At 37.2% G+C, this 13,616-nt stretch overlaps 3 protein-coding genes across 3 annotated transcripts in view; all 3 read right to left on the bottom strand.

Annotated features, from left to right (window-relative positions):
* Nucleotides 1-3,999: 3,999 nt before the first annotated feature.
* On the bottom strand, nucleotides 4,000-5,720 carry LOC123958060 (fibroblast growth factor-binding protein 1-like). The gene is made up of 2 exons (XM_046031236.1): nucleotides 5,475-5,720; nucleotides 4,000-4,785 (listed from the first exon to the last, which is right to left on the bottom strand). Exon 2 carries the CDS (start codon nucleotides 4,764-4,766, stop codon nucleotides 4,134-4,136), a length of 633 nt encoding a protein of 210 aa, XP_045887192.1. The 5' UTR covers nucleotides 4,767-4,785; nucleotides 5,475-5,720; the 3' UTR covers nucleotides 4,000-4,133.
* Nucleotides 5,721-6,631: 911 nt separating this feature from the next.
* Nucleotides 6,632-8,934, bottom strand: fgfbp2a (fibroblast growth factor binding protein 2a). The gene is made up of 2 exons (XM_046031004.1): nucleotides 7,429-8,934; nucleotides 6,632-7,219 (listed from the first exon to the last, which is right to left on the bottom strand). The coding sequence occupies exon 1, from the start codon at nucleotides 8,106-8,108 to the stop codon at nucleotides 7,437-7,439; it is 672 nt and encodes a 223-aa protein (XP_045886960.1). The 5' UTR covers nucleotides 8,109-8,934; the 3' UTR covers nucleotides 6,632-7,219; nucleotides 7,429-7,436.
* Nucleotides 8,935-10,223: 1,289 nt separating this feature from the next.
* prom1a (prominin 1a) overlaps nucleotides 10,224-13,616 on the bottom strand; it is a 32,428-nt gene continuing 29,035 nt past the window's right edge. Inside the window, exon 24 of the mRNA XM_046031003.1 lies at nucleotides 10,224-13,098. The gene's annotated coding sequence lies outside the window, so the exon portion shown is untranslated. The remainder of the gene's footprint in view (nucleotides 13,099-13,616) is intronic.

Below are 13,616 nucleotides of genomic sequence, written 5' to 3'. Positions count from 1 at the left end.
ATATAATGAAGTGTAGTTGTGACTGCTGTTGGCTGTTGATAACCGTCCTCTAATTTAAATGAGGTAAACCTGCTGACTCGAGGCATTCCAGTTTTAATGCTGATGCCTGACTGGACACATTTCAGTAATTCTTTAATGAGGAAGTTAGTCAGTACCATGTCCAGTTTATGAAGTGTTTACTGAAACCTACTAAAACACCCTTAAATTTAACCTTAAAACCCAATTTGAAGAGAATTTATCAACAATAAGCATCTAAATCACGGACTTTACATTAGTCTACAATAAACATACTGCCATTAACACAACAAGTCCTACATGGTTGTCTTCCACTTGCTAAGATCTCCACTGTGCTTTAATAAAACATCCCTATAATATTTCTACAGGTTGGCTGGTTGATACAGTTGGTAATCTGTAAGAATGACTTAGGGGTTTTGTGGCCAGTGGCTGCAAATTCTGACTGTCATAAATCACTTGTCACCAGCCTCCAGTATCACATTTAATTGTATTCTCAAATAAAAAATTATGAAGTAGTATTTTTTCTCCAATTTAGTAGGCTATTTTATGTGACTTGGTCAGTTATAGGCCACTTTATGTTGCAGTCAGAGTCCTGGTGGATGCTGATTTATTGGTTACACCACACACTTATCAGTCTCATTTCACACTAACAATGTAATATTTGTGGTGTTTCATTAATTCCCTTAAGTTCTTTGTAATCTTGGCTCCAACCATCTTACAGCTCTTTACAAAGCAAATGCCCATTCACACACATACAAAGGCATTCACAATTGCATGTAAGCCTGTTTGTACACACACACACACACACACACACACACACACACACACAAATCTCCTTATCGTCAGTAGTGCTGGGGTGCGTTCTCCCTGCTTTCTGTTTGACCAAAACCCACATCTTTCAGCCAATCAGTAGCCACAGGCAGTCAGGCCACCACTAAGTCCCACACCACCCACAGTGAAACACCTGAAACATTAAACTAACTAGGTGTTTAGCAGAAACACACAAAATTGTTTCCCAACTTCCCAGCTTCTCAGTCAACTGAAGGACTTACTTTTTTTTTTACCAATCTGACAGTCTTGATTCAGTCCTAAATAATTACTTACCAATATGAAGGATAACAGCAATACTTTTTTCCTACTCCAGTGTCTCTGGGAATTATATACAAATTGGACAATTCTACATATCACGATTTATGTCCAATGCCAACGTTCAGTGCCAATGCAAGAATTTGTGTGTTCTTTATATAGTAAAAGGGAAACTACAGGTTTGGAAGTCAGGGAGTATGGAAAGCCAAGGATGCCAAAAAAATTAGAAATTCACGCCTGAAGTCATGCATTGTAAATTTCACATGTTTTTAGCATTCTGGGCTTTCCATAGCTTGGACATCAGAGCTTTATGCGGAAGACCAGTTTATCTGCAGTCAAAAAAACGTCCTTTCCTTACCACTTTTCTTGACCTCAATGGAAAAGGTCATGAGGTCAAGGAAATATGTGAGGTAGAATTCATAAGGAATTAGGAAAAGACAACCAAGGGGCTAAGAGAATCTGACTGCATAATGGCTACCACTTCAATACTTCAGTGTCACTTCACTCAGTTAGGAACCTTCTTAAGCAAAAAAAGACTTTTTGACCACAGCCTGTGTGTCCCGTCATAGACCTGCAACTAAGATTTGCCTTTTTATTTCATCTGATCATGGTAATACCAATACATAAATAAACGGTTTTTAAATTGATTATTAAATCTCTGGTAATATCAGGGTTTATTGCTGTGTTGTCATAGATGTTCTTCTAATAACAATGGATGTGAAATAACCTTTAAAATGTTTCAAATGAATGGGAATTCAACCCTGGTGGGGATGCAACCACTACATGGTGATGGCCAGCTCAGCACCACAGAGGGCTCTCAGGTGATACAACCTGTCTACTGACATAGTGACAGGATAACAGTAAAAACTGACAATGTTTTCTAAATTCTGTAGCACAAAAAAATAAATACACACTGTTAATGTTTGGAGCACTTCAAGAGTTTATTTTAGCTCTTGTACCACAATGCAACATGTGAAGGAATGGGAAAATGGAGGTTGTCAATCAGCTTCTACTAAAAACCACCAAAAAAAATCATTGATTTTAGGTACATCAAAGTATCTAAAATCAAAATGTATTTGTTTTAAATTGCTGCTTTAAATGTTCTGAGGATTGTGTATTTAACTGAGCCGCATACAGGGACTGAGAACATTTCTGCTTCCAGAACACCATTAGCTAGATAATTCACACACACAACACTTTCATTCTGTACTGGATGAGCTACAGTAACCTAATGCATGGGTGACCCATTTTGTCCACTCACTGAGATATACACTATACAGTTGGACAGCACTTAATTTAATGTATTTTCATTCAACATATTTACTATCCTAATGGAGCAGAATGTAGCAGCACAGAGCATTCAGGTGATTACTGAAATGTGTCTTGTGTTTTCAGCAGCTGGTGCTTAAAAAGCTTTCAAAACACCTCCTAAATATACTTCTATATTCACTGCATTCCTGCAGTTGTTTTGTGACTGCCCTCTATATTCTTTTTTGTTGCAGCCACATTGCTTTAGTCTGCCTCATCTACCATTAGAATTTCCTACATGGCCCAGAATGCAACCTGCTGAGAGTCTGAACTTGATGGATTTTAGCTGTGGGTAATACATTATGTTACAGCAGGAGATGAAGCTGAAATCATCAAGACAAAATGAGTCCCTTTTCCCAAAATGCAACATGTCCTGAGGCTGGTTTGTTCTGGTCTGTGGAGAAAGTGGTGTCTGCCTCTTAGGTAAAAATCTCTGTATGATTGCTGAATGTCGCTACTGACACTTTAGCCTAATCCTGACATTATATTGCATTATTTCATCAACTATTGGTCCTGTTAATGTCAGAAAGAATACACATATACTAAACAAACAACACATGTAAAATCTGAAACAGAGAAATAGACTTAACAAACAAGCAGTGAGGAAGTGTTACAGGATTCGTGTATTTTTCCTTAATTTTCCCAAACATTGATTATGGTCACTAGTTACACTGATGCCATTTTATCTGCCCCTGAGTTGAAGGGACTTTACTTTATGCTACTTTATTTCACTACATTTCATAGAGAAATACTGTACTTTTCATTTCACTACATTAACTCAAGATTTTACAAAAGAAACTTATGATCAGTTAGATTCATTGCGACATGTTAAACTACCAAAAGTATATGAAGTATATACTTTTGATACTTTAAGTACATTTTGTTGCTAATACTTAGTGTACTTTTACTTAAGTGAAACTTTGAATGCATGACTACTTGTATTTGAGTATTTTCATATTGTGGTATTTTTACTTTTATTTAGATGATTTGAATGCTTCCTCCACCACTGGCTTTTAGTGGATTAAATTTATGAACACTGATTTTGCAAGTTAAGCATGTGATGTTTTAATGTTTTCATACTGAGAATGTGGATTCAGAGGCAGGTCAGTACCAAAGTATGCAGGCCAAGGCGTCTAAAAAATCACACTGCCTCTGATTAAATTACTGTGTCAATACCCAACATGCTCAAACTGCTAATCTCCCAGCAAATGCCTGCGGCAGGACAGTGCACACACATTTGGAGAAGAATGAAAGGGGTTTCGACATAAATTAAATTGTTTTAAAAGGACAACAAGGTGATCTTATTTAAGTAATTCTTCTTTTCAAAATCAAGTAAGTATGATGGAAAACATGCCTTTAAATGAAATCACATGAAGTTGTGGTGACTAGACACAAAAATGGAGAGGGGCATGCAGGATATCTGTGCTTAAGTTGTGTATGTGTGGTTACAAGAGGCAACAATCAAGGTATTCTTTTTAAAATCAAGTTATCACTAATACATTTCTCCCAAATTAACGAATCATAGAGCAACATTAACTAGATAAAAAAGGTATTTATTAAGGGCTAGAACCACTATTAACAATTTGAAGAAATACTTCAAGTGTGAAATCTACATAGAATACTAAAATTATTCTGTGAGAATAGATTACATCTTTCTTCTTTAAAGTGTGTATAATTAGACATGTAGAGAGCTGAATTTATTTCACCTTTGCACTTTTTCATTCTCAGCAATCATAATCCTGCACCATAGTGAAAAAGAAGGTGCAAACACTCGACCAGGAGTCGTTGCAGTACTCCTCTGCTCGCTTCTTGTTATCAGGTTGACAGGATTTGACAGCTCTGGGTGTGGGCAGTGGGATGGAAGGCGAGTCAGTCTTTCTCTGTGCATTATGGAGTCTGAAATTAGCTTCTCTGGCAGCTCTTCTGCACATGCCCGCCCTGACCAAAGCACGACTGTCCTGGCACAAATTCTTTTGCTTCTTCAGTGCCCTGGCGATTTGCTTCCAGTAAAGATTGACATTGGAAGAGTACTGGGGACAAACAGCTGGTCTGGAGACATACTCACAGCTGAAGCTCCTGTCTCTCTTCTTGCAGCTGACACTGAGAATGAAGAGGTCCTCACCTGTCGCTTCCCAGGTACACTCTGACTTGTCTTTGGTAACCATTTTGCCCTTAATGGGCTGGGCAGAGACAGATTTGGGTTGACGGCCCACCTTTAGCCCTGGCTTGGTCCTGTCTTGTCTTCTGTCCATCCCCCGTCCCCTCCTCCCTTGGCTTTTCTGACAGCTGCTCAACATCAGCTGATGGGAAATACAAGCCAGAATAAGCAGGATGGCGACATTGGTGAGGAGAGCCATGAAACCAGCAGAACACACCCTGCAAGAGGGATACATTCAGATTTAGATATCTAATCTCAAATCCCTTTCATTTCCCTTTGACAAAAGAATCATTAAAATCCCCTATGTTTTAGAAGGAAATTACTCTTTTACTTACAGAAGCATTATGTGGGTACTCAAGGCTAAAGATAGTTAGATGAAGACAGTTAACTCTTTTATGGCAAAAATTACCAAAATAAGTCCTTCACATTAAGATATTAAAAAAAGACATAAAACAATATATAAATTGGCTTTTACAAGAGTGAAATAAAGTAAAAGATAATAAGATATAAAGGAACAAATCATAATGAACAGAGGAATAAAGAGTTACAGTGCAATGAGAGATATGAATAAATAGCCCCAAACCTTTATAAAATAAAAGGATATAACCTATGAAGCAATCAAAGTAAAGGGTGACATGAATGTAGTGATAGCATAGAAAGTAAAAAAAAGACAATGCAGACACACACTCTATAGTAACATTATATGGTAAATAATAGGAAAAATATGATGAATTTAATTAGATAAGTACCGTGTGTAATTCACTGTAACATTAAACATTAAAGAACATGAAGCTGATATATCATAAAGAAGGTAGTGAAGTAAGTATCAGCTACCATGTACACACACTACAAGTCCTACTAATATCAAAGTGATTAGTCATCAAGCATCAATACAGATGAAACTTACCTGCAGCTTTCAGAGTAAACTTTGGTTTACACTCCTGACACTGAGAGCTGAGAGTCCCCTTTCCCTGCAGCTGCAGTATGTTGCTGCAGATTCAGCCCTCCCCTTCACACACACACACACACACACACACAGCATGATTGGAGGGCTTAAAAAGTTTGTTGAGTTCACACTAGTCAGCCAAGGAAAAAGTTCACGGATATCTTGAGCCAAATTGCCTGTGAAATCATTTTTGGTATTTTGATCAAGCTCAAACTAAGAGATAATTGCCATTGTAGAAGCTTGTGATGTATTTTTTTAACATTTCTTTCAATTAATAAACTTATTCTGGTGAAATCAAATAAAATACTATCACCAAAATAAAAGTCTTCTTAACAGCCTGCACAATGAGATAATTTCACTTTTAAAAAGTGCTTACACTAGTCTCCCTCACTATTGCATGGACTGTGACATCTTATTTCGGGCCTTTAACTGATTTATTTAAATTAAGAAAATGAAAAAGACTTTAAACTGGTATGCAACGAAGGTTAAAGTCAAGGGCAACTGGACTTGGTTGAAGAGACTGGAAGACGTTTCGTCCCTCATCCAAAGGACTTCTTCAGTTCTTTATTCTTTAAACTGGTATGTTTGTAAAAACATGCAAACACTTACCAGATGTATGTTGATATATCAGGATTAAATCTGTTTTGGCAGATTGTGCTGCATGCTTCAGTCACACGTGTTTTATGATAACTTCATTTTTAATCTGTTATGTTTAACAAAACTAACTCTGGGTTTTTTAAGACCTTCACTGGACCGTCTGTTAGTACAGAGTGTCAAAGATAAAATGACTTGAAATATCTTGAAATGAGCCAGTTTCCTTGCAGGAGAAAATCACTGCCTGATTGAACTTGATGGTCTGCTTAACATGAGCAACAGTGGTACCCAACGGCCAAGTATGGTGTAGCAGGTATTTCCACTGTTTCATGGTAATTATGATGATGATTTTTTTTAAAAACATAATGATATAGTATAGCAGTGGTTTTCAATATTGTTATTATTTTTGCCTTTTCTTTTTTGCAAATGTCACTAAATTCAATACATTTCACTTTCTTGCACGATTTTTGTAGTTTTGTTTATCGTCAAGAAGGAGCAATAACATTGAGCTGATCAACACAGAATAATCAAGAATAATGTTTATTTTTGTAATACAATTTTCACATTCATTATATTTGTTTCTGTCAAATAAATCAGTACAGAAACCACTGACTTTTTCAGACCAAAATAAACCTTGGTCTTTCTAAACAGTGTAATATTCAAGGTCATATTAAGTGATGTAAGTAGATTATATACAAGTAAACAAACATAATACAAACAAATACATATAAGTGACAAGAATGAGTTGCCTGTCTCCTCTATCTTGGGCTCATATATTGTTGTAAAAGTTTGTGCACTTGCAGAAACCCTCTCACAAGTTAAACTCGAACATAGTACAATTTCATACATGTGCTTCATAGCCTACTGTTTTGCAAAATATTTATTCTTCACAATTAAGCAGTTAGGGAGTTTTTCCAGCTGTGACATTTGGAAGATAACACATGTAAGGTTCACTTAGAAATCGTGCTTTGGATGTCGCAGCAGTACCATGCTTTCCCTGAAGAGAGCGCTGCAGTTCTTCCACCACGGATGAACAAATTTCTCATCTGGAAGTTCCCTCCTAGGACCACTTTAAGCAGACATCAGAAGTTATCTTCATCAGAATTGTTAATCTGTGAATATAACAGAGGGGGGAGTGCATATACAGTTGTAAATTATCATCAGTAATATTCTGAGCAAAAAAAGAGAGAAGTTTGCATTTTGCAAATGAATGCTAACGGCAAGCTTGATTTACATACACAGAATGCCTCATTCCACTAAAGTAGCTTTACATTGGTCATAAACAATATAATCAATGTTAATGAAGAATACTGCTGCTCACCTTCCTTGTTAATTCCGAAACAAACCAATGACGTAAGAACAGATGCCTTGAAGGGATCTCCAGCAGTACTGCCGAGCCATCTTCTTAGCCTTGCTCTCCGCTGGAGGTGTCGTTGGTTGTGGACTGGTTGTCTTTGTTGTTTTTACTCTTGGTGTCACTCGAATGTTTTTTGTGGAAGCTTGCCTTGCTGAATCAGGCCTTGTAGGGGCAGGACGAGGTTGAGGTCTTGGAGACCGTGCTGGTGGTCTTGTTCCTGACCTAGAAGGATCTTCAGGCGATGACCGGGAGAAGGAAGCAGATGAGAAAACCATCTGAGAGTCATTAGTTGCCTTCCTGCACATATGAGGTTGGATCTGCCTTGGTCCCTGGCAGGCATTGTAGAGCTTTCTGAGGCCCCACATCATCTGGACAAAGTAGTGACGAGGGTTTTTGTTGTAGGAGCTGCAGGTGTAAGGCTTGCCGACGTATTCACACCAGTAGGTGCGTTTGCTTCCCTGGCAAGACAGCCTCAGCCTCGTGTATTCCCCGTGACCAGTGATGATCATGGTGCACAGGTCCTTGACTTTGGTGTGAAATGTGATTTGATCATCCCAGATGCTTTGTCTCCTACTGCCTTCACTCTGAGCCTCAGCTGACCAAAGGCAGCAGGCGAGGAGTAGCAGCATAGTGCTGGTCCACATGGTGTCAGATGGATGCCGAGTGTAAGAAGAGTAGAGTGGGACTGCTGAAGCTGAGAGTCCCTCCTGCTATTTATTGGCTAAGCAGACAAAGGGGGAATTCAGGTTTTTTTTTAAAAGCAGTTGACTGAACAAAACTTAAATGGGGAGGAGGAAGAGAGCAGCAACGACAACAGTTATGGCTGTCTGGAGAAAGCAAGGGCCAAGGGCCTGACATGTTGACAATGATGTTCATGCTTATCCAGGAGTACAAACTGTCACACATTAAAATCCCTGAAGAACTAAATTATGTTAATTGCATTTTATAGAAAAATTTCTAGCAAACAGTCTGGTGCATTTTTCTTGCCAGATGTTGTATGTAATCATGCAAACATCATAGTTGATAATGCTCGAGTGTTTGCCCCCGTACATCTCAATTAAAAAGAAATAAGTCATGGCTGAGAATATTCTCATGTAATCTCATGACTCCCGAAGTTCTTGTTTGTTTTAAAAGGCAGTTGGAGCTCAAAACCATGCAGCGTAGCCTATCATTTCCCTCCAAACATAAACAGAGTCAGACTGCACCACCTCAAAGAAACGTGAGTAGAAGCTACTCACACATGGTGGGCCATGTTTAGTGTGGAGCATGGTAAGTAATTGCTGTGCCAATTTAGAAAGAACAAGAAATGTCTCTGTAAGACTAGGGGGGTTAGCATGATTGTTAGGCCAGATAGTGTGGGGTGGGATAGGATATGTCTTAGGTGGCTTTATTTTCAGGACCACCTGGAGTAAAAGGTCCCATTGTGAGTAAGAGCAAGTAGTCAACACATCCGGAAGAGATTTTGCTTCACTAAGTAGAGTGAAGAGAATTTTTAGGGTCTTTTAAATATATATATATTTTTAAAGAAACTTAATGTTCATAGATATACAGTACATTTAAACACAAATTAGAAATGTCTCACTGTTTTCTGAAAATAATCAACTCTATTGTTTTTCTATTGTGAGTTTCTTGTTTATTCCAATAACTGTGTCACCATTTTGGATGAAGATTTGTGCCTTTTTTGATATGGCACTCTTACCCTGCACCTAACCACAAAATTATCACATACTCTTATTAGTCTTCGCTCCCCTACCCCCTGAGTGTTTGTGTTCCCCTGGGATTGCAGCGTATTTACCAGCATATAACACACTTTGTCTGACTGAAGTATCGGCCTGTGTAAATGTATAGTATGCTGCCTACTGTTGTGTGTAATGTTTAGTTCAATACAGCTTTATTTATCCCTATGAGGGGAAGTTTTTTGTGTCAGTTCTTAGCACAGGGCCAAACCAATACGATAAACATGGCAAGACACTTAAATTAAAGCTGTGTGAATGTGGAGCTGCAATAATACATTGATAAATAAATAAAAAAACTATGAAGCCATAAAAATGAAGACATTTATAATGTGGGGTATTTTCTTTGCTGGCTCTCAGCTATTGAATCCTGATGATAGTAAACAGTATTATGCATTTTAATTTGTGAATGCTTTTCACCATTCCTCCTAATGTGCATTATATTATATGATTGGAGTACATGCTGGCAGTTAGTGTATGGCTCTACTCATCAATCTAAAGATAGATTGTACATAAAGTAATGTACAACTTGTGCAGAATCTTGGAAATGACTGTTCCAACAGTGTTTGATGTGTAAATAAACACAATAAAAGAGGTTTTCTCTAAACCACTGCTTCTGTTTTTTTAAAAAGTTTTTTTCATCTGTCTACAAGCCTGTTTAGAAGCAGGAATGAGTATGGCATGTGGTTTTGCGGTTTATTCACATACGGTTTGGTGCCTGAGAAAACCTCAGAAGGAAGCTCATGGAAGATGATAATCATCTCCTATTGAAAATAGCTGGCCAGTAATGCAACCCAGTGGATTCTGGGCAGCAGTGGCAGCACCACATAAGAGTGTGAAGTCTTGTGTTAAAGTCTTAAGATACAATTTGAGTTAAAATCATCTTTCATTTGGATTAAGCAAAATATTTGCCCAAATTAAAAGCATGTTATCCAAAAATGCACTGCCTATTCAAGACAACCATTCTTAGAAAGACACTAAAGTTTAAACAAAACTGAAAAAGTGTAACAGCGGAATGACAATAAATTGAATTTCAAAGTTTATTCACAATTTATACACTCTTTTTTCACCATCACATAATATGTTCCTCTTCCATCTGTGCCCAACTTTGGAGCATATTTTAAAACCAGTTACCAATGTATCTTTCCTGACACATCCATCCAGGGTTTGGATACACGATGTCTAGTTTAAGCACTTAGTAAAATCGTACAATTTTTCTCCCAAGATGGGTCACATCCAGACTCTAGCAGACAAGAAAACCACTGATAGTCCTGTCAAAGTGAGCACACAGATACTTTAAAAATGTCCATCTTAACAAGAAACTGGGTACTGAAATGAAACAAGTAAACATTGTCAACTAATATCTTATGCTAACTTATAATTATGAAGATTTTTTTTCCTTGTATGCAGTATATAGGCCTACTACGCACTGCTTGTATAGCTACTATTGCTACATATACTGTAGGATACAGTACTGTACATGTACTAGTATATGAGCTACTGTATGTAGAACAAGAAAGTTAGCTAGCGAGCTTTCTAGCATAAGCTACCAGCTAGCCTGGATCAGTATTGCAAACATGTATCTAAAATTATGAAAACTATGGGTTATTCCTTTTGATCCGATTAAAAATGGTAATTAAAAAGAGAATCATGTACATCAGATCAAATATTGTTAGTAGTTTTCAATGTTAATCAGTTTTGTTGGGTCAAGTGACACAGCTTTGATGCTGTTGGCAGGGGATCAAACACTTTAGTACTGTTAAAGCGTATTCAGAGACAATGTTAACAATTTCAATGTTAAGATGGACATTACTATTTTCAGTGTACATCAACACCATCAACTGTGTAAACCTTAAAGCATTCTACTGGTTTTCTACTATTTGATTGACTGCACTCACTGGATTGTCTAACTTATCCCCATCATTACTACGCCAATCAGATGCTGACAGCAGCTGCAAATCTAACCTGTAAACATGGAGGTGAGGTGGGTGGAAAACTGGATTGGCTTGTCCAATGCGTTAGTGATAGAGTTCAGCATATTTCAAGAAATACAAAATAAAAAATAGCTCTTGAATACATTCACTCGTTTTATATTTTTTGAATGTATCCATAGCTACTGTGGGGTTTTAAAAAGCAGAAACAAAATAAGCACATACTTGCTAGACTACTAAAGACCTGAGACCTACAGTAAAAAATAATAATTTGGCTTGAGAAAGTATTTCTCCACTTTAAAAAGTATCATCACTGGGAAAGCAAGAACGATATCAATAAAAATGTCATGTTAGTGAACTCAACATGATAGCTTGTGTTGTTAATCTATTCATCACCTAGGGAAAAATATATAAACCCGACACTTTTGTAATAGTGTGTGATGTATTAAGGACAGATGTTCTGATTTTCTAAATCCACCCTAAAATCCACCCTAAAATCCTTTCGTTGTTGGTGTGTTCAAATGTTGCGATGCATTTTTTGAAATAGATTTTGTTGTTTGTTTTTGTTGGTACTCCTGTGATTAACGGCCAAACATTGATGGCAGGATGTCGTGGTTAGATATTTCCAGTACATCTACAATGGAGACAGTGGTACCCAACCTGGGGGTGATGCTCCCTAAATGGTCCCAAGATAAATCTGAGGGGTCTAATTTTTATGATATTTCTTAAATTGGATATCTTTTTCGGGTTTTAAAAAATATTTAAATAAACCAGTCTGTGCAGAGAAAATCACTCTTTGGTCAAACTTACCACTCAGTGAGATATATAACCTTTAAGGAGGAGCTGCAACTATAAATTGATTAATTTTAAAGGGTGACTAGACAAGATATGTGGGAACCACTGGTCTAAAATGTATTTAGAATACAAACTGACATCTGCCTTACTAAACCAAAATGCAATAACAAGCCATGTTATGAATATTTGTCTTTTGTTTATAATATTTTTGTTTAAAGGCATTCTGGGAAATAAAGGAAATGAAGACCTGGCACACAGTTAAATGACAAGCAAAAGTAAAGAGTACGTTTTAAAAACGATACCACAAAATAATTCCATGTACACATCGAACATCATAGATTTTTAACAGTGTAAGAGCATCTATGGGTGGATTTTCCCTTTGAGAAGAAGCACATCTGTCAAAATGCCAGGGTAACACATACTTCAGAAAGGCAACCAGTCATTTGCAATTTTCCCCAAACCAGTCAAACTCTGGATGTTTTGTAATATTGTAAACATTTTAAAAAGTCATGCTTAATTTCTTCATATTAATGACAAACATCTACCTGGGAACAAGCTGTTTCATTTTTTAAACCCACTTTGTTAAAATCATCCAGTTCTCAGTCATTAAGCACACACCCACCAATTCACACATGCTGTAGTTAAAAAGGGAGGTGCTATTTTCAACAAAACACTTTCCTCACAGTTGTATTGACAGACTGTTCCACTTTTAACATTAGCTTGTGTTGAATGTGATACATCCATTCGAAATGCAGGAGAAAACATTTCCTCTAGCAGCTTGCCACAACCTTTGGGTGACCTTTCAGTTGCTGTCTTCTTAAGCACAAACAAGTACATTAAAATGACATCCCAGTTATTGTCATGTCCTCTTGCTGAATGCATTTTCAGCTTGGTTTTGTGTCTGAACAAATGTAAACGCAGACACAGCAGTCCTTTGAAAAAAATGCAGAACAAGTCTGGCTCAGATTGATGCTGAGGGTGAAGAGTTTGATGTTCTGAGTTTCTTGGAGGGGCAGGGGGTTGCTGGAGAGCAGGTAACTGTACTGTAGGCTGTGATCTGCCTGTTTGAGGAGGTTGAGTTGATCACTAAAGATAAAAACACCCAAAGGGCTTCGTGTGTTCTTCTTCTGTTGTAAAGAATCATCTTTCATTTAGCTTCTGCTGATCCGAGGGGCCTGGAACAGTTTGAAAATAGATGGAACAAAAGAAAGGTTTAGATTAGTAAACACAAAATATACCAAGTGTAAGGAGTAGAATTTGTACGTTGAACTTACCTAAATTGGTACAAAAGTGTGGCAATATGTATATGCAATAATATGTCAAGCAATGTCCAGATACTTAACTCTCTTTGTGTCAATGCCTCTCTTCGTGACATAATAATGTCACATGAAACTGCACTATTTAATCCTAATATTGACTGAGTCTTTAAATTAAATATATAAAATAATCTTTCCAATATAAATCACCTTCAGCCTGAAAAAGTTAAATTATCTTGGTAAGAATGATCAGTCTTTCTCTTAAGACTGAAAATTCTAGATTACTGTAAAACTGCTTTAGAAAAGCAAAAATTATTAGTTAAATGGACATCTTAACAACAGTGATTCTGAACCATTGGATTCCTTACTGTTGATCTGGCAATCAGAACACATTTTGCTGTTGAATTTACTACAACAGACTGAGCTAAATGTGTACA

This window comes from Micropterus dolomieu, linkage group LG19 (genome assembly GCF_021292245.1).
Source record: "Micropterus dolomieu isolate WLL.071019.BEF.003 ecotype Adirondacks linkage group LG19, ASM2129224v1, whole genome shotgun sequence".
Taxonomy (NCBI): domain Eukaryota; kingdom Metazoa; phylum Chordata; class Actinopteri; order Centrarchiformes; family Centrarchidae; genus Micropterus; species Micropterus dolomieu.
This window is presented reverse-complemented; position numbering and strand designations above follow the sequence as displayed.